Source organism: Pteronotus mesoamericanus, unplaced genomic scaffold, assembly GCF_021234165.1.
Source record: "Pteronotus mesoamericanus isolate MK-2021 breed Mesoamerican mustached bat unplaced genomic scaffold, CSHL_Meso_final scaffold_507, whole genome shotgun sequence".
Lineage (NCBI taxonomy): Eukaryota > Metazoa > Chordata > Mammalia > Chiroptera > Mormoopidae > Pteronotus > Pteronotus mesoamericanus.
This window is the reverse complement of record NW_026555319.1, coordinates 6,077,699-6,096,408: the sequence shown is the minus strand read 5'-3', so window position 1 is coordinate 6,096,408 and position 18,710 is coordinate 6,077,699. Positions and strand designations below refer to the sequence as shown.

The 18,710-nt window shown below is 50.0% G+C and overlaps 1 protein-coding gene across 1 annotated transcript in view; it reads right to left on the bottom strand.

Moving 5' to 3' along the window:
* The window catches only part of TPCN1 (two pore segment channel 1), a 49,376-nt gene extending 36,970 nt beyond the window's left edge, over nucleotides 1-12,406 (bottom strand). Inside the window, exons 1-2 of the mRNA XM_054594368.1 lie at nucleotides 12,243-12,406; nucleotides 9,574-9,810 (exon numbers count right to left, since the gene is read on the bottom strand). Of these exons, the coding sequence (XP_054450343.1) occupies nucleotides 9,574-9,685 (112 nt within the window). The 5' untranslated portion in view covers nucleotides 9,686-9,810; nucleotides 12,243-12,406. The remainder of the gene's footprint in view (nucleotides 1-9,573; nucleotides 9,811-12,242) is intronic.
* Nucleotides 12,407-18,710: the final 6,304 nt, after the last annotated feature.

Sequence of the window (18,710 nt, the reverse complement as noted above, 5' to 3'; positions counted from 1 at the left end):
GAGCTGATTTTCAGCAAGAGCTAAAAGAAGTAAGAAAAAAAAAAAAACCAAAAAAACCCCAACCTAACAAAAAGGGAGATTAGCAAGACAGAAAGGCAGCCTACAAATGGTAGGTGGCGGTGGCGGGGTGAGCTCATGTGTGAGGGAAGGTGGGAATCAGCCACCTGGGGCCGAGCGGGCAATTATGGGGCATGTGCAGGCTCCTGGAGAACTGCAAAGCCCTAAAATCGGAGACCAAAAAGCAGGCCCCTCCTGGGCTACTTCTGACCTGATCACATGTGAATGAGTCTCCTTGTCATCCCAGATGGCTCCAGGGGTTGGCTTAGTTATGACTGAAGAGTCACTTGGGACCCTGGGTGTTTTTAAAAACTGGTGACTCACTCCCAGCTATGTTATTTGACATCTATTTATTAAGTGCTCAGGGTATGTGTAGAAAAGACATGGTCCCTGTCTTTGCAAAACTCATACAACCAGAGAGAGGCACAGTTATATAAAATATCAGAACTCAAGACAGGAGCACCTACTCAGGTATTACATTGGTTTGGGCGCTACACCTTCCTTTTCCGTCCAACCCGGCCACTTCAAGTGGGCATCACAGAAGCACAAGAAAGCAAGCCACAGTCGGGCCCTCGCCAGGCAGCTCAGTGGGTTCGAGCATTGTCCTGATCGGTGGAGCTGCAGGTTTGACCCCGGGTCAGGGCACATCCAAGAATCAACCAATGAGTGCACAAACATGCATAAATAAGTGAAACAACAAATCAATGTTTCTCTCTTTCTCTCCCCCCTTCCTCTCTCTCTCTCTCTCTCTCTCTCTCTCAAATCAATCAATACATTTTTTTAAATCCACGAACATTAAACATTGATGGAAGGGAATGTGGCTTACAAAAAACCCACCTCGACACTGGATGAGCCACGGGCTATTAATCATACTATGAAAGGATGCTTTGCCAAACTCAGTCCGCCTGCCCATATTTTAAATTTTCTACTTCACCAAAAGTCCATTTTCTCACAGCCCTTGGGAATCCATCATGGCACAAAGCAAACCCTGACTCTGTACAGAAGACATTAATCAAATCTATCGCGTGTGGGTGCTGGGGGCGAGCAGGACTCAGCACACGGACTGCAGACACTGAGGAGCAAATAGTGTAGTTAGAGAAGGACCACACCCTGGCCTGTTAAAAGGGTTAGGGACGCCCCTCGGAAAGGAGGGCAAAGGTCTTCAACTGAAGTGGGGACAGATCGGAAGCAAGGGACAAGCAGCCCACAGGTTTGGTAGTGAAAGTGGTTTAACTAAGAAAATAAATGACATTATGTGATTATTGAATAAATGAGATTATAGGCGCAGACCCTGTTTTAGGATGTTTGACTACTGGTTCTGATTTCCGGGGTGGAGTAAAGGAATGGAGGACAGTCTGCCAGGAGTGTAACTCAGGCGAAATGTCTCATGACCTGGAAAGTCTGGGGCCGCTGCCAGGTGTCCGGGGCCAGGCAGGGAAGGTGGGTCTTCGTCTTCAAGGGCTCTGTCTGTCACTCGATCCAAGAACTTGGCCTGACTCTCACCAAGTGAGCAGGTCTAAGTTTATGGTTTCCTTATCTACATGCAGAGGCTAATGAAACTTTCAAGGCCACTAGAGCCCGGGCGGAGAAATGCTCCCCGCACACAAGGCCTGACAACAGAGGTGGCAGGGCTTTGTGACCAGGGCGCCCACCGGTACGCGCAGGCCATTAACACTGGCTGACTGACGCAGCCCACGGCTCCACCGTCGCCTGTGCGGGCCGCTCCCTCCCCAAGCCGCCAACGGCACATCTGAAAAACAGGGATAAATCCCATTACTTCCCAAGGCCATCATGTAGGATAAGCCCCCTACAGACACAGGACTGCACATACCCTTTATGACTGCAATTGGTCGCTTGCTGTCTCTAGTCAGAGGGTAACGAGACTGGCTCTGAGGGCTTTGAGGAAGACTAGTAACACTTTAAGGTGGCAGAGAGAATAGTCTGATGTGCGGTGACTGGGTTCCCCGCCAGGCCAGGGAGCAGGGGCGGAGCCCCAAGAGCTCTCGTGGGAGAGAGTTGTCAGCGCTCCAGATACAGGCTGGAGCCACCAAACCTTCACCTAGGAGAGTCCCCGAACACAGCTGAGTCCTCCACGGAAAAACAAAACCCCTAAGGCATGCCTTAAAACACAAACAAAAACCCCGCTGCAATGTTATGCTATTGCTTGCTTGTCCAGCTAAAATAGACTGAGAAAGAAATCCAAAATTTTTTTTTTTACTTTGTGATCCAAATACTCTCCAAGATCTGGATCCAACCGCTCATCCTCCCCTTCCAACCCAAGGACCACGCCCACCCGCCCACCCACTCCAACACTTCCACGCCCCTGTTCCCCGGCTCCTTCCTGTGGGATGGTCTTTCACTTCTTGTTCATCTTCTCTTTAAAGACTCAGAACACTCAAGTATAATCTAAAGGCTCTCCTGACACTTCCCCATCCCTGGATGGTGCAGAATGACTCCATATCCTGTTCTGAGTTCCAGCTCCTTGGGAAGCCTCTCCCACCTCCCCTGCCCATGCGTGCTCGCCCCTCCTCCAGATCCTTCCACAATTATAACATACACCACAAATGCAGCATGTCACATGCTCACTTGTCTCCCTGCCAACCAGACTGTGAAGCCATAACCACACCTGCTCCGTTTCTTGGAACGTCCACGGTAAGCACCAATGACCTAAGTTGGTTATGCCGTCCCCAAAACAGTCTCCAGACAAGTTCTGAGGTGGGGCCACCTGCTGCTGGGAACCTGTGACCTTGGGAGGTGCCCTCTCCAGAAACCTCAGCTGGCCTCCTGAGTCTCAGGCCCTGATCCAAGGCTGGTCCTCCTTTGTCCTTCCCTTCCCATTCCCAAATCTTGACTCCTGCTGAGTTCCCATTCTCAGCCCAAACTGTCTTGTTCCAACCACCATGATGTAAAATTTAGCCAGAAGCCTCTGGAGCGAAGAGTTGGGAAGGGCACACATTGAGGAGAAAGCTGCAGATTTCCTGGTGGGGTAAAACTGAGGCTGTCCTTGCGGTGCTTTTGTTTTGTTTTCCCCACTTGCTCATGTCTTCTAGTTTCTCAGTGATGATCCAGTACAGCTTGTACAATGAAACCCCAATGGTTTTGCTAGTTTTACTATAAGAAAGGGAGGTCTACGTACAGAACTCCAATTTAGAACAATTGCCTTATAGAAAATAAAAGTTTAACTAAAAATAAGAAGATGAAGATAAAGATGGATACCCGCTTGCTTTTGGCAAAGCCAAGCCACCCTGAAATTCTGCTGCTTCCCCAGAGCTTTCCTTCCTGGTGTGCAGCACGTCAGTTAAGAGCCTGAGTCCTGGAGCCGGAAGACATGGGTTCAGCGCAGCCACTGGCACTTCTTGGCCGCATGAGCGGGGTAAGCTCCAACCCCAGAGCCTCAGTTTCCTCGTCGTCTGATGAGGGTAATGGAAACACCCGCTGGGCAGATCCACAAGGGGGACCCAGTGAGAGAGACGGCACAGGAAAAGTGCCTTGGACACTGCCTGGCACATGGTAGGAGTTCATCTGAGCCATTATTTTTCTTGTACATGACCTTCCCCAGCTCAGACTAGAGGGAGAGAGTCGGGAAATGTCCAGATCAGGGAATTCACGGGCAAAGGGTTGAGAATGGGGAGCTGCCCTGTGGGCTCCCCGGGCATGAAGGTGGGATGGGGGCCGTCTCGGTCCCTTGGTGCTCCCCCTAGAGAGCAAGGACTTCCTTCCTGGGCCACTGTGCTGTACTCTAAGGCAGCCCTGGGGAGGGCACTGCAGCCAGAAGCCATCAGAGGCACGCTGCTGGGTGCCATCAGAACCTTGCCACGCTGCCTCCCCGGCTTGGAGGCTGAGAAGTTGAGCGTTCTGGCTCATGAAGCACTCTCAGAGCACATGCGAACTCAGACCCCCCTCAGGCGATGGGGAAAGAGCAGTGCAGCGGGCGCTCCCGCCAGCACCCAGCTGTCACTGCTGCCATTTTGACACGGCAGCTATCTGCATGTGGAGGGCAGAGATGGCATTTCATGGCGGGGGGCCCGAGGCAACAGACAGGATCCCCCATGAAGACACGGAGGGCCGAGGAAGCGAAGGGCTTCAAGTTTCGGTTATGAGGCTGGAACCCAGCATGCCGGGTGCTTGCTCATTTTAATTGGTGCCTCCACCGGCCTGGTGACACCCGGCAGTCTGCCTTGGCGAGGCCCTAAGAAAGCCAGGGGAATGACTCCGGCGGAGCCAAATGCCCACGCTCCGTGGGAGGCTGTGAAAGTCTAATTGCTGTTCGGTCTCCAGCTGCCATGCTGTCTCCGCTTCCCGGCTGGGCGGGGGCCCCTGCTGGGCCAGGAGGGAGGCACACAGGAGTCGGATCTTGGCCTGGGTTCAGGACCCCTGCCTGTGTGCCATGGTATCCCAAAGCAGCCCAGTCTCTGGCCACGACAAAAACGCTTGTGACTAGTCAAGCCCTTACATGGGCATCACCCACATGCGCTCACTAAATCTCCCCACAGCCCTCCTGGGAGATGCTCTCCGATCCCGCTGCACGGACCAGGAGGCTAAGGCTTGGAGAAGCCACGCCCCAGGCTTATCTAGGGTGGGAGGCCTGGCGCTTGACTCCAGTGCCCACAGGCCCGGCCACTCTACCACCCAGGATATCGCAAGCGACCAAAGCTATGCAAGTCTCTCAGGCTTAACTCTTAGGCAAGTACGCTGGGGACACTGGGTCAGGGAAAGAAGCACAGGCACAGATTTATGTGACAGAGCCCACCTGGGGGTGGGTCATCCTGGGACACGCGCCCCACCGCTCTCTCCAGCTCGCCCTGGCTGCATCTGCCCTTGGCCCGGAGCGCTGGCGCCCCTCAGGTGCGCCTGGTGCCCGGGGCTGCACGGACACTCTGGAAGGGGAGCCCGAGCGCCACGTGCTGGTCCGCCTGCAAAGGGACAGTGACTTTCCGCATTGCTACACACCACCCCGGGGTCCAGGTAACTGCCGCTGGCATACCAGACATCAGGATGAAGGAGGGAGATGTCCTCTTCTGCTCCACTACCTTAAAGCTTATCCAGGCGTGGCTTGTCACCTGCTAACCATGAACTACCAGCATCAAGGTAGCCCATGAGACTGAGTGCCCTGGTCAGGCCTCTGCCACCTCCCTGGTCCCCGAACCCTTTTTCACCCAGAAGAGGGCACAAAGTGCAGGCCCATCTTAGGCAGCTGTTGAGTTTAAGGGCAACGAAAAGGCAAAAGTTGAGTGTGACCCGAATTCCCTCGTAAAATCTCTTGCATTGCCCACAACACTCAGACTGGGTCTAGTGGCCATCTAGACCACAGCCTGACGCCCAACCTACGGGCCATCTCTAAACTGCACTGTCAAAAGGCCAGCCCCGCTGAACTATGTTCAAGGTTATTCCTAATTGCAGGCTTTAAATACCTCTCCTCATACCTGCCTCCTTTATCAACCTGGCGTCTCCTGCCTATGAGTCACTCATTAGCATTTGGGCAGCCACCATTATAGCCCGGAGATGTTTGAGTCTTGGAAAAATCCATCCTTGTCCACATAAGGGAAAAAATATATCCCAAACCCTCCCGTTTCCGTCAGGGATAATGCCCCATCATACGTCATCCCTAGATAGAATCAAAGGTCACGGGCAGTGCAGCCAGATTCCCAGGTACCTGCATCTGAATAAAGGGCGGGAGTGTTATGGGCTGAATCACGTCTTCCTGCAATTCCTATGTTGAAACCCTAACCCCTAGGACCTCAGGATATGGCTCTACTTGGAAACAGGGCCTTTACAGAGGTAATCAAGGTGAAATGAGGTCATATATATGAGCCCTGATCCAATCTGACTGGTGTCCCTGTAAGAAAAGATATAAGACACGGGCACACGGACCAAGGGGCGAACGTGTGAGGACACAGTGAGAAGGTGGCCCTCTGCAAGCCAAGGAGAGAGGCCTTAGAAGAAGCCATACCCGCTGACCCCCGATCTTAGACCTCCAGCCTCCAGAGCGGGGAGATGGTAACTTTCTGTTGTTCAACCCCCCCAGTCTGCGGCGTTCTGTCACGGCAGCCCAAGTAAGACAAGGAACAAGTCGGTACGGAGCCAGAGGCGGCGGCACTGGTGACAGCTGCTGGGTTAAGGCGGGGGCCAGGCTGGATCAAGGCTCTCGCCCTTAGAAAGCTGCTTAGTTCCCAGCGCCTGGTGCCCAGGCAGCGCCAGCCCTGCTGAAGGCTTCTGCCTGCATGGGGCCACCTCCTTACTACCCAACGAGTTACGCCAGCCACAGGCTGGGGGCGATGAGGGCCGCTTCTAGGACAAGCAGCTCTGTTGGGAGACTGAGACTCAAACCACGGGCCAGGAGAAGAGGCAGGAGGGGCGCTGCCCGCCTCTGACTAGGACCCTCAGACAACAGCCACTCCCGGGAGATACACGGCTCCAGAAACCCACCTAGATTTATTTTCACCGAGACTTGTTGAATGTATCACCGAGCTGGGTGATAACCAAGATGAATGGAACTCAGGCCCGAAGGTGATCAGATGGCTAAATAAGTAATTACCACACAGTAGGCTACTTGTAATAATGGAAGCCTAATCAAGATATCAAAGCAGAAAAGGGCAGTCATTAGCCCTGTCAGAGGGGGAAGGTTCAAAGGATGGGATTATCACCAGCAGGATTTTCAAGACAGAACTGAAGCTCAGGAACAAGTAAGAGGCTGGGAAAGGCATTCCACACCGAGTTACCAGCCAGGCGGAGAGGTTTAAGAAAGCACGGGCGATCACAGAACTAGAAGCAGTGTGACATTGTGGGCTAAGGCAGGAAATGGGACAGGTCAGGTCAGAAGGTGCAGGAACACAGGAGTCTGGCCTCCATCCTGTAGGGGACAGGAAGCTTCTGGGGAGCTTCAAGTTGGGGAAATGACCAGGTCGTATTTGTGTTTTAGACAGAATGCTCAGACAACAGGGAAGGGGGACATGGGAGAGAAGGTCAATGCCAAAATCCGAGCACGAAATAACAAAGGCCTGTACAAGGGCAGGCCTCCTCTGCCATCTCTTCCTTCCTCAGCGGGCCCCGCTGTTTTCCCAGCCAGGCTTGGTGCATTACACCCACTCATTCCTGGAGGTTTTTAGCAAATGTCCCAGTAAGAGGGTGAGACCAAACTGGGGCACTAACGCACTGTGCAGTTTTATATTTTGTTTCCCTTTTTTTAGAAGATCTTATTTATTTATTTTTAGAGAGAGGACAAGGGAGGGAGAGAGGGAGGGAAATATCGAGCCCTGGTTGATATGGCTCAGGAGACTGAGTGCCAGCCTGTGAACCGAAGGGTCGCCGGTTCAGTTCCCAATTGGAGCACATGTCTGCGTTGTGGGCCAGGCTCCCAGTGAGAGGCAACCACACATTGATGCATCTCTCCCTCTTTCTCCCTCCCTTCCCCTCTCTCTAAAAATAAATAAATAAATAATTTTTAAAAACAAATATCAATATGTGAGAGAAACAGCGATTGGTTGCTTCTCGCACACCCTCAGCCTGGGCTGACCTACAACCCAGGCATGTGCCCTGACCAGGAATCAAACAGACAACCTTTTGCTTTGTGGGGCAACGCTCAGCCAACTGAGCCATACTGGTTAGGGCTATTTTGTTTTTCTTAAGAAATAAACCCACCCTGGCTGGTGTGAGTCAGTGGGTTGAGCCCCGGCCTGTACTGAAAGGTCGCCAGTTTGATTCCCAGTCAGGGCACATGCCTGGGTTGCGGGCCAGGTCCCCAGTTGGGGGCATGCAAGAGGCAACTGATAGATGTATCTCTCACACATCAAAGTTTCTCCCTCCCTTCCCCCAAAAATAAAATAAAATTTAAAAAGAAAAGAAATAAACCCAAATAAGCCACCAATTTCACCAAGATAAGGGAAGTCCCACCAGCGGCCTACCCAAGGTTAGCTTCATTTTTTTTTTTTGGAATATTTTCCACTCACCAAGCTCTGTTTAAAACCTGATCTTGACACAGAATCAGGCTGCTCTTCCCATGTTGATCCCACAGGAGAGCTGGACACCCCGCCATCAGCTCTGATACTTCGGACTTCAAAGTAGCACCCACCACAATGTTCAGGATTCCAATTTCGAATCTCAAGCCTCTTTCCAGAATGACCCACACTCTTAACACAACAAGGGACCTCCCTTGCAGTCCATTCCCTTGTTAAAGGCATATGAAGAAAAAAAGAGAAGGAGGAAAAGAAGCAGGAGAAGATAAAAGGGAAAAAGTGTGGGGGAAGGAACTTGGGATTCAGACAGTCGTGCGTTCAAATCTCTGCTCTGCCACTTGCCAGCTGTGTGACATCAGGCAAGTTACTTACCCTCTCTGACTCACTGCTTTCTCCTCTGTAAAGCAGGGGTAATACTGCCTACCTTGCAAAAGGATCTTACTTAGGATAACAGATGAAAAAGAGCCTAACACTACGTTTTCAAGCTCTAGGGCATTTAAGAAGATGCCTGAAATCAGAGTCACTGCTTTCTCAGCCCTGGTTGGCATTCTAACCTTCCTGCACCATCCAGCCCTGCCACCCTAGATGGCGTGAACATGCCGAAGCAAGGAGAGGCCCTTGTGCAGGGAGCCAGGCCTCCCACGGACTCCCATCCGCAGAAACACCGCTCTCCTCATCACTCCCAAGGGGAGCCTGCGGAGGTCCCTGCGACCCAGCTGTATTCTCTCTGGACAAGGGAGACAGGACCCTGGACCCAAGTATCTTCACTTGTGACCTGGAGGGGAACAGTACCCCTCTGTCCTGGCTCAGGCACAGAGCTGGTGGCTCAAACACCTATTTGCTAAGGAGACCCTAAAGCGTTAGTCACTGACGTCTTAGGACCCTCCATAAAAGGCAAGTTATTTTAAGCCTCTTCTGGACCCAAGGCCTGAGCAAATGAGGCAAATGGCTTTGGGACAAGCACCAGAAAGGTTTTTAAGGCCTCTCATTCTGCCAGAAACACACTTAAACTTTAAAAAATTTAAAGCTCACCACCTCTCTTGGGCTCACTTTGTGCTAGGCTATGTTTTAGAGGAAGACAAAGCAAAACCCCAAACCCTCAAATCAATGGATCACGACAAGTGTTTGCCCCCTTCCACCTCGTCCTGGGCAATGCAGGGATGGAGCCCCAGTGGGGAGAAGCAGCTCTGCCTTCCTGCCAACAGTTTCTGATTGGGACAGATGGAGGCCAGGGTTGAGATCTATTTCTTTTTTTAACCTGGAACAGGTCAGGGAAGCTCGCCAAGGAGCAGGTGTGCCAGAGGGCCCCCCACCCCGCACTGAGCATCCAGGGGCAAAGCCAGGGCGCCTCAGGTGCAGAGGGAGGCGAGTGCCCCTGGAAGCATCCCTAAACTGGGGGTGCAGGATTAGGACCCCCCAGTCTCCCAGAAGTTTGTGTCAGAATCAGGGAGTCAAACAGAGTCAAGCATTTGCGTATACGTGTCTACTCTCAGACCACCAAGCCCACTACTCACCCCCTGAAGTTGCCCCCCAGCCCCCACGCCAGTCCACCCCTCCGTCTTACTTCTGCTAGGCAGCTCCTCTTGGCCCAGGCCATTGGAGGGAGCCAGGGGGCCACTGCCACCTTCATCCAAGGTCAGGATGAGGGGAACGTCGTCATCTAAATTCATGGCCATGTTCTTCTCTCCTGTTGTCCTCAGGATGTGATGCTCAGGACTGTAAAGAGTCTCTTCTTTAAGCTCCCTTTCAAAGCCACTGGCCCAGAGGTGCTTCTCAGAAACTCCTCCATTTGAGGCATCTTCTAGGATTTGGGAATAAAAAGAAAAAAGACAACTGTTAAAACACAACCACTACTGATGAAAATGTTCTGCAGTTAGGTAGTGGTGACGGTTGCTTAATCTTGCGACCACACTAAAAACCACTGAACTGTACCCCTTAAAATGACGGAGTATTGCAGTATATAATAGTGTGAAAAAGTGAGGGAAAAACTCTGCAAGGACCAATACCGAAGTTAATGGTAATTCTGTCTGGAGATTGAGATTATGACTAATATGTTCTATCTCACCCCTCTTGGTACTTGTTTGTTTGAGAGTTTTCTAAAGATTTTAAAGACTTAAAAAAAAAAAAAACCCCAACAATTAAAACAAGAGTAGATAATACTCAATGAGTGCTTACTACATACCAGGGACTCTTCTTGCAATTTTTAAGTAATGCTGATTGAAACTTCGTAATAGGTAGGATTCGTATCCCCCATTATAGCGGGGGAGACTTTAGGCTCAGAGAGGTTAAGTAACTTGCCCAAGAGCCTGCAGCTTGAAAGCCAAGCCTTGGACTTTGCAGGCTGACTCCAGCCCCGTGCTTCTAGCCTCGGCACTACAATTCCCCCAAGTCCACGTCCCGGTATCTAGGCAGCACTCAGCCCCATGACGGGTAAAGAGTGAGTGCGACAGGTCATCTACACTTGCCCATAGCATCCTCTGGCTTCCAGTCACCCAGCAAAAGCCTGAATCCTGAGTCCCCAATTTAAAACACTCAGAAGAGCCTGTTACAGTTCCTATTTATACACATTCCCATTTCCGCTGGGGAGGACCAAAAGAAAAGCCAGCACTCAGCAGATCTGATGGCAGACCTTTGAACTTGAAAACAACAGCAGGTTCCTTCCTCTGTGGCTCTCGGGCTCAGCGCACTTTGCCTCCAGACTGACCCGCTGAATGGCAACCCTGCAATTTACGTCTTTCACAAATCATCAGACTAATCCCAAGCAGGCCCTTGGGCGTCAGTGTCTTCTTAAAACAAGGCAGTTACAAGTGAGAACCCGTCCGCTGGCTGCTAAGCCTGTAGCTCTCTGCCCAACAAACTTCCTCCAAGATTTTTTTTACATTTCCTCCAGATCTTGGAATTTATTTTGCTTTTAAATCTGAGTATCGGGGACACAGAAGAGGAAATCCCCAAGTGAGACATGACCATTTGTCTGTCTTAAGAATTTAGGTTTTATTTATTTTGTGTTTTTTTTTTTTGTTTGAAACTTTTACCCCTGAGATTTCCAAACATACTCAAAAGTAGAGCAGATATGTAAATGAACTTCCTTGTAACTTTCACTCAGTTTTGACCATTAAAAACATTTCACTATTCTCTACTGTACTTATTTTGAAGGTGGGAGAATCTACTCACCCCCTCTACTCCTCAAGAAGTTTCCTAATTTTATCATTATTATCATTAGTGGCTAGTGGGTTTTATTTTAACTGTTTAATATGTGCCTATTTCCTTGCATGCATTGCCTTAGCTCATGGCTGTCAGCCGGGGTTAGCTTGCCCCCTTCCCAAGGGACACTAGCATTTCATGGAGACGTTTTTTCTTGTAACTCAGCGGAGCAGAGGGGTAGAGGCCAGGGTTGCCGCTCAAAATCCTACAAGGCACAGGTGAGACCCACCACAGCAGAGAGATCGGCGGCTCAGAGCCTCACTAGCGCTGCTGCTGAGAAACACCCACTTCACAGATGAGGAGACTGAGGCTTGGAGGGTTCGCTTCACCTGCCTGGTGTAAGTAAACCACGGCGAGGTGGTAGAGCCCAGACTTCAGCCCAGGGCGTCGGAATCCAGGGGCGCCCCGGCGCCGCCGGGCTTAACCCAAACCCTATGCCCCCTCCCAGAGCCAGTCCTGCGACCTGAGTTCATCCCAGCCCATCCATTCACGGAGGGAGCAGCGAGGTCCGGAGCGGAAGGGACTTGCCCAGGGTCACGCAGCGCAGGGCTGGGGGTCCCAGCCCAGCGCTCCTCCCGCGAGGCTGTACTTCTCGCTCTCCAGAGGGCACAGGAGGAAAGGGTCACCCCCGGGACAGGTCCCAGGAGAGGGCCAGCAGCCGTCACGCTGTCTGCGCGAGCAGCCCTGTCCGGCGCGAGTCTCTCGGCGGGGTCGCCTGAGGGCGCCAAGGCGAAGAGCTAGTGAGGAAGGAGGGGAGGGCAGAGGAGCGCGGCTCAAGCAACACGTGCGCCCAGCCCGGGTCTGGGCCCCACGAGGGGGTCGTCCCAGAAAGCTGAGGACGGGAGAAAGGGCGCCAAGTCCCGGCTTGGACTGGAGGGAGAGAAGCGCGCGGTGACTTCTCCTCCGGCCCGCCCTGCCCGCGCTTCCTATACTCCAGTACCCAGCAGCAACCCCTTACTCCTACTCCGAGCCCTCTGACCCCTGACCCCTGCCCTCTCCTCAGGCCATCCCTCGCACCCCTTAAATTCTTACACGCTGCCCCAGCAACCCGGATCGCGCGCCAGGCTCGGCACCGTGCAGCCCAGCCTGCCGGTGGCGCCGCCGTCGAAGCCCCGAGCCTGGAGCTGTTGCAGCCGCCACCTCCACTTCAGCCGCTGCCACAACGGCAGCTGCGCCAGTTCTCTCATCCACCGCCTACTGTCCCCTCACCCCGCCGGCCCTGCCTCTTTTCCCCTTAGCCGCAGCCTATTCGCTAGTTAGGCTGTCATGGTGAGCTCTGATTGGCCAAACCTCAAGTCCTTCCCCAGTTTTTGCCCTCTGCTAGTGCAAGACTCCTAGTCCGCCTCCTAGGGAAGGGGCAGGACTAAGAAGCTCCGCCCCCTTACCCTCCTGTTCTCCGCCTTACTCTCTCAGCCCAATGGAGAGGCAGTCCAGATCTTTCAATTGGTGGAAAGTGAGAAAAATGGTGCCTCTGATTGGTCAGGCCTCGAAGTGGGAGGAACTGAGCAGAATTGAATGGTGAAAAGGAAAATCAATCAGGCTCCAAGTCCCGCCTTCCGAGGTTGGCGGGTAACCTAGCAACACAGGCACCACTGGAGGTAACTTTGGGTAGAGAAACCTGGAGCCCTCAAAGCAGGTGAGTGACCAGCAGGGGAAGAGCTGAGGATGGGGCGGAGATGCGGAATGGCATCTAACCTGCTAACCTGTGGCTCTGTGAGCAATCAGTAGCCCCCATCGCGACCCCGACCCCGTCCCCGCCCCAGGTCCCTGCCCTCCAGCCCCAGCCTACAAGGACCCCTGGACATCTTCGCTGTCCCTTCCTGTACCCTGTCCCTCCGCTTATCATCTTCATGGTCCCGCTTCCTCATCCCTAAAAAGTGGAGTCAAATGCAGTCACCTCGTAGTTAACTATTCAAGTCAAACATGGGCGCTGGGGGCGAGAGGGTAGTCTCCAAGTCCCCTGCCATTTCACCCAATGGCCGTATATTCCCGGGTAAGTAGGCAATGAAAGGCATCTCCATGGGATGAGTGTTCGAATTAGTCATTTTGATTATGCCGTTTTTTGCCTTTTGCGCCAACTTTAGAACTTAATTCCCATCCCTATCCTTAAAATGGGATTTCATTCACACACCTAAGACGCAGAGTTTCTTGTGAAGGTTACATGAGGTTAGGCAATAAAGAGCTTAGCTTGGAGCTCAGGAACATACCTTAGTAAGTGCTCAGTGAAAAGTAGTATTTTTCCCCCTAACACACATCTGTCCTCGACTCTTCCAGCCTAAAGTAGCTCCCACCGAGTTAGCTCTTTCCATACCTTAAATAGTCATATATTCAACAAGTTTTTGCTGAGTGTCAATTACTGAGTGCTGGGGTGGAGCAATCAATCAAAGAAACTTCGTTCCTCCCCTCATGGAACTTGTCGAAATACTAATGTACAGAAAAATGTAAATTACACCTGCAGAGATTCACTCCCAGAACGATGGAGTCAGGAGTCAACAAATCCTCTCCTCAGAAAGCAGTGAGGGCAGCTGTGATGGCTGCATTTTCTAACCAATCCAGTCAGGGAGACTTTGTTCCTTAGTCTCCTTGTAAGGTGTTCAAGAGGAAGTGAGAATAAAAACTGAGATAACCAGGCCAAGGACTGAAAGTGGTGGGAAAGTCAAAGATGAGAAGGGGCGAATTCTGAGGTCACTGTTCCTGTCTTGTCTGAATATAAAAACGCTGTCAGCAGAAGGCAAGAATCTAGCACACCGTTCCCTTTTCCAGGTGTCACCTGCCACTCCGAAAGCCTTTTGATTGAAAGCATCTGTAACAGAGGTTGCGGGGTCATAGCATTAATCTCCCCACCTCCGAGCTGGACCGGCTACCCAGGGCATCCCAGACAGAGCCCTGCCCTGGCTCCCGGAGGAGGTGTCCCTCTGGAACACATTCCAAGCATATGCAGTCCAACATAAAGGCCAGTTTTAGCTTGGGTTTTCACTTGGTTTGCAGGAGGAAATTGTATTAAAGGGGTTAGTCTTCCGTGCCTCTTCAATTGCTAGGTACCGCCATATACTTTCCTTTTTCCCTAGGAGAGAAGAGCTCAGGGCAATGAGGCCAATGTGCTACCTGAGTCATGCCTGAACTTATTATACTACTTCCCTTTGAAGAGGGCTTTTAACTCACGAAAGGGCTTCCCGTATATCAAATCATCCCTCCTCCACCCAGCTCCCTTTGATGTGGCTAGGACAGGTGTATCACCAGGTGCCAGAGAGATAAAGAACTTGCCCAGACTTATTCCCAGAGCCACTGACAGGGGCAAGTCATGCACCCAGGTCTCCCAACATCAGCTCGTAACCTCTGATCTTGATTCTGTAACTGGTGGTAGCTTCATTTATTTATTTATTGATGAGAGAGAGAGAGATTGATTTGTTGTTCCACTTACTTATGCATTCGTTGGTTGATTCCTGTATGTGCCCAGACTGGGGATTGAACATGCAACCTTGGTGTATCGGGATAACACTCTTAACCAACGGAGCTACCCGGCCAGGGCTGATGATGACTTTAGATGGCACAGATGTCAGCTCATCAGCTAGACCTGGGCCAGACTTGGACAGGTGTTCCTTTGAACCTGGTTGGAGCACTAGACTCGGGATGGGGAGGCCAGGAGCTTTACAGCAGAGCAAGGCCGTTGTAACCTAGACCAGTACTTCTCTAGACCAGGGGCACCCACCCCCCACACTCCCACCCCTTCGGGGACATTTGGCAAGAAACTGGTAGTGGGAGAAGGATGTTATGGCTTGGAGTAGGTGGAAGTCAGGGATCCTGCCAAACATCATACAATGCACAAGACAGCCCCCACAAGAAAGAATTATTTGACCCAAAATGTCATTAGGGTGGTGGTTGAGAAACCCTTTTCTAGACTGGCATTTTCATGCAAGGCAAACGCTACACACACACACACACACACACACACACACACACACACCCGCCCCCGCCCCTTCCCCTCAGGTCCTAGTTAGTGGAACAGAGGACAAAAATGACTACAAATCAAGATCATTTGAAATACAGAGAATCAGAATAAAGTATCTCTTTGAACTTAGCCCTCAGATAATAGCAGCAGGTAATATCCTACAACCAATCCACTGCCCTTAACACGAGGGCTTTTGAACACAGGTTGTTTTTTAACCACAAACCAAAGACATACATTTATTTTCCTCCTCAAGCCAGCAGACACATATTTAATTACAAATGAATACTCACTACATGCCATGCCCCCTAACAGTTTTTATTCTCTTTCATTTATTTTTTAACTGTCAAATTGATTTCATTCACTGAAGGGGCACAACCCTCATTTTAAAAAAGACACTTCTTCCCCTAGCTGGTGTGGCTCAGTTGGTTAGAGTGTCATCCTTAAGTGAGAGTTCGCAGATCCTGTGAGAGGCAGCCCATGGATGTTTCTCTGTCACATTGATGTTTTTCTATCTCCCTTACTTTCTCTCTATAAGCCATGAAAAAATGTCCTCGGTGAGGATAAAAAATAAAAATAAAAAGGACACTTGTCAACATAGTCTGTCAACCAGGAAAAGCTACTGTTTTGCATTTTATAAGGTTACAACTTAAATATTTTTTAAGTAGGGGACATTTATTTTAGAAGAATTCTAAAATTCACTCACAGAAAAACATGAAAAGGCAGAAACCAGAAAAATTAAAAAGAGAAATAGGAAAAAGGAATAAACAGTGGTTCCATTTTTGGCTCCTTATAAACCTTTCTCACAAAAAATCTTTGTATGTACACTATTTTAAGGGAAAATACTATCTTCTAATTTAAGAAGTATCCAAATGTTAATATTAAATTACATCTCTTTTGAGGTCATAATAAAAGTGATAAAAGCTAAACATTATTGAACCAGGACTTTATTTCCTGCTCACAGCAGTTCCAGCAGGTGTGGGTCCCCTCACTGTCCCCATTTTGCAGATAAGAAACCGAAGCGTATAAAGCTTGACCAACTGCCTAAAACCAGCAGTGAGGAAATGGGTGTAACCAAACAGCAAGAGGGGTCCTGCGCCTGCCGCCACCCTCTGGGCAAAATTCCAGCGGCAAAGGTTTGGTCATAAAGAAAAGGAGTCTCATGCAAAGCTTCACAATTTTGGAATAACAGCTTTCCACAGGCTTCTGGTCACTTAAGCCTATCCATAGGGCTAGACGCTTTAACTCTTTAGTCAAAGCTTAATCACTTAAACCTGTCAATTAAGGCTAAACTCTTAACACCTGAGTTCTATCAGTCCACCTCTTAGTTTTAATTATCTTATTTCTATAGGGTTAGTTTACAAAATAAAATAATCTAAAATACAAAAACTACATAATTTTGGAAGAATGGCAGGCTCCTGCCTCAGAGGTCGTTCCCTCTAGGACACCCAAAAAATAATGGTGCCCCCTTCCCCCCGCCAGGCCAGCCCGACCCCAGGCTGGGCCTGGAGTTCCTTCCCACCCAAAATACCTTGTTTGGAAACGCAGGCAGCTGTAGCACCACCATCCAGCCACCCTCAAGGCAGAAGCCAGGGAGCGCCTGAGAACCAACACATCCAAGGGCCCAAGGACCCTTCTTTTATCTAAAATCTTCTGGCCCATAATTCCAAGCGCTCTGGAAGCATTCAGCACCTCAGCCAATCCCGTCCCAGGCTGTTTCCCATCACCTGGGCAAACTCCTCCTACTCCTCCCTCCCTACTGCTTCCCAGTCATCTGCTCAGATCTCTCTGTATCATGGGGAGGCCCTGGACTTGAACTCCAAATTCATCTGACACCAGAACCCACAAACTTAATCCCTGTGCCACAGGCTCATGTTTTTCTTTCCCACTTCAGAGATGAGGGCCCAGAAGTTCAAGCGAATTTGCTCAGGGCTACAGCTGTGGCCATTGGCCGGCAGAGAGATGTTCATTGCAATGAGCATTTTAGAAATCTGTCCCAGGAGCACGTTCTCTCCCAACCTCGGTCACTACTCAAGCGTCCTGTCTCCGAAGCCCTGGATAACATTGGAGCCGCGGCCACAGAGCCATCACCGCAGTTGAGGTCCCATCTGTTCATACCTCCAGCATTCACTGCTACAGCCCCCGCCTGGGAACCATTTGGAAATTCAATATAATCCCCACAATATGGGTTCTCAGAAAGGGCAAGAGAGGATTGGGGAATAGTTCAAAAGCAGTGATAGTAAAAATACAACTAAACTCTGAAAAAAACCCAAATTGGTTTTAAAGCTTTTATTTTAAAACACAAAGCCCTGAGTACAGGGATGGGAAACGGCTCACAGGCCACACCTTGGCCTGCTATTAAAATGTGGCAGTATTTTCTGGTTCTAACTCAGGCCATCACTATTTTGTGAACCAACATTCTCCTATTGTGCCAACATCTCTCTGTGAGAAAGCGGGCCTATCGGGAATTCTGGACTTGCCGCCTCTTCATATGGAGAACCTATTATTGATAGATACTTGTGACAGCAGTCCTTGTCATGAATTTTATGCCCCTTTCTAGCCCCTGTCCTCCTTGGAAGGCTCAGAGAAAGCATCTCGAGCTCTCCTGAAGAAGGCTAGATGTGTGGTTTGCCGGCCGTTGGGGGCGTCCTGAGGCCAATGGAAGATTTCTGTGCTCAAATGCAACTTCTACCTGTTGACTCAATTTGAGACTATTTTGCATCTATGTTCATGGGATGTATTGATCTGTACTTTTTCTTTCTCGTAACATCTTTGTCTATTTTGGTATCAGAGTATTGCTAAACTCACGGGATCAGTTAGGAGGGATTCCTTCTGCTGCTGTTTTTTGGAAGAGGTTGTAGAGAATCACTATAATTTCTTCCTTAAATATTTGGTAGAATTTACCCGTGAAATCATCTAGGCCTGGTGCTTTCTGTTTTGGGAGGTTATTAATTATCAATTCAGTTTTTTTAAATAGATATAAGCCCATTCAGGTTATTTCTTTCTCCATGTATTAGTTTTTGGTAAATTGTATCCTTCGAGGAAATGGTCCATTTCATCTAGATTATCAATTTGTGCCATACAGTTGTTCACAACATTTTCTTATTGCCATTTTAACATTCATGGGACCAGTAGTTATGACCCTTTTTCCCTTCATGATATTAGTAATTCATTAGTATGTCTCTAACATCTCCCTACCACTTGCTAACCTTGCTTTTTGACTACAGATCTCTGGTCTCAGACTCATTATTCCTGCTGTGATAGTATCTAGGTAGAATGGAATAATATCAGGATGTAGACATCCTTATCTTCTGCTTAAGGGAAGTGATAAGATCTTGTAGTTACAGAGTGGATACAAAGTTTCCCTTTTAATGAAAAGTACTTAAGAATGAAAGTATGTATACTTTACAAAGTTAAGTTGATAATAGCACAACTTGGGCTCTAGAGCTGGCAGGAATCACGCAGTGGCGTGCTGATGAGAGAGACTTGGGCAACACTGAACTACAACTAGCCTCGCAAAGGCCTCTCTCCTGACCCCTGCGGTGTGGAGTCAT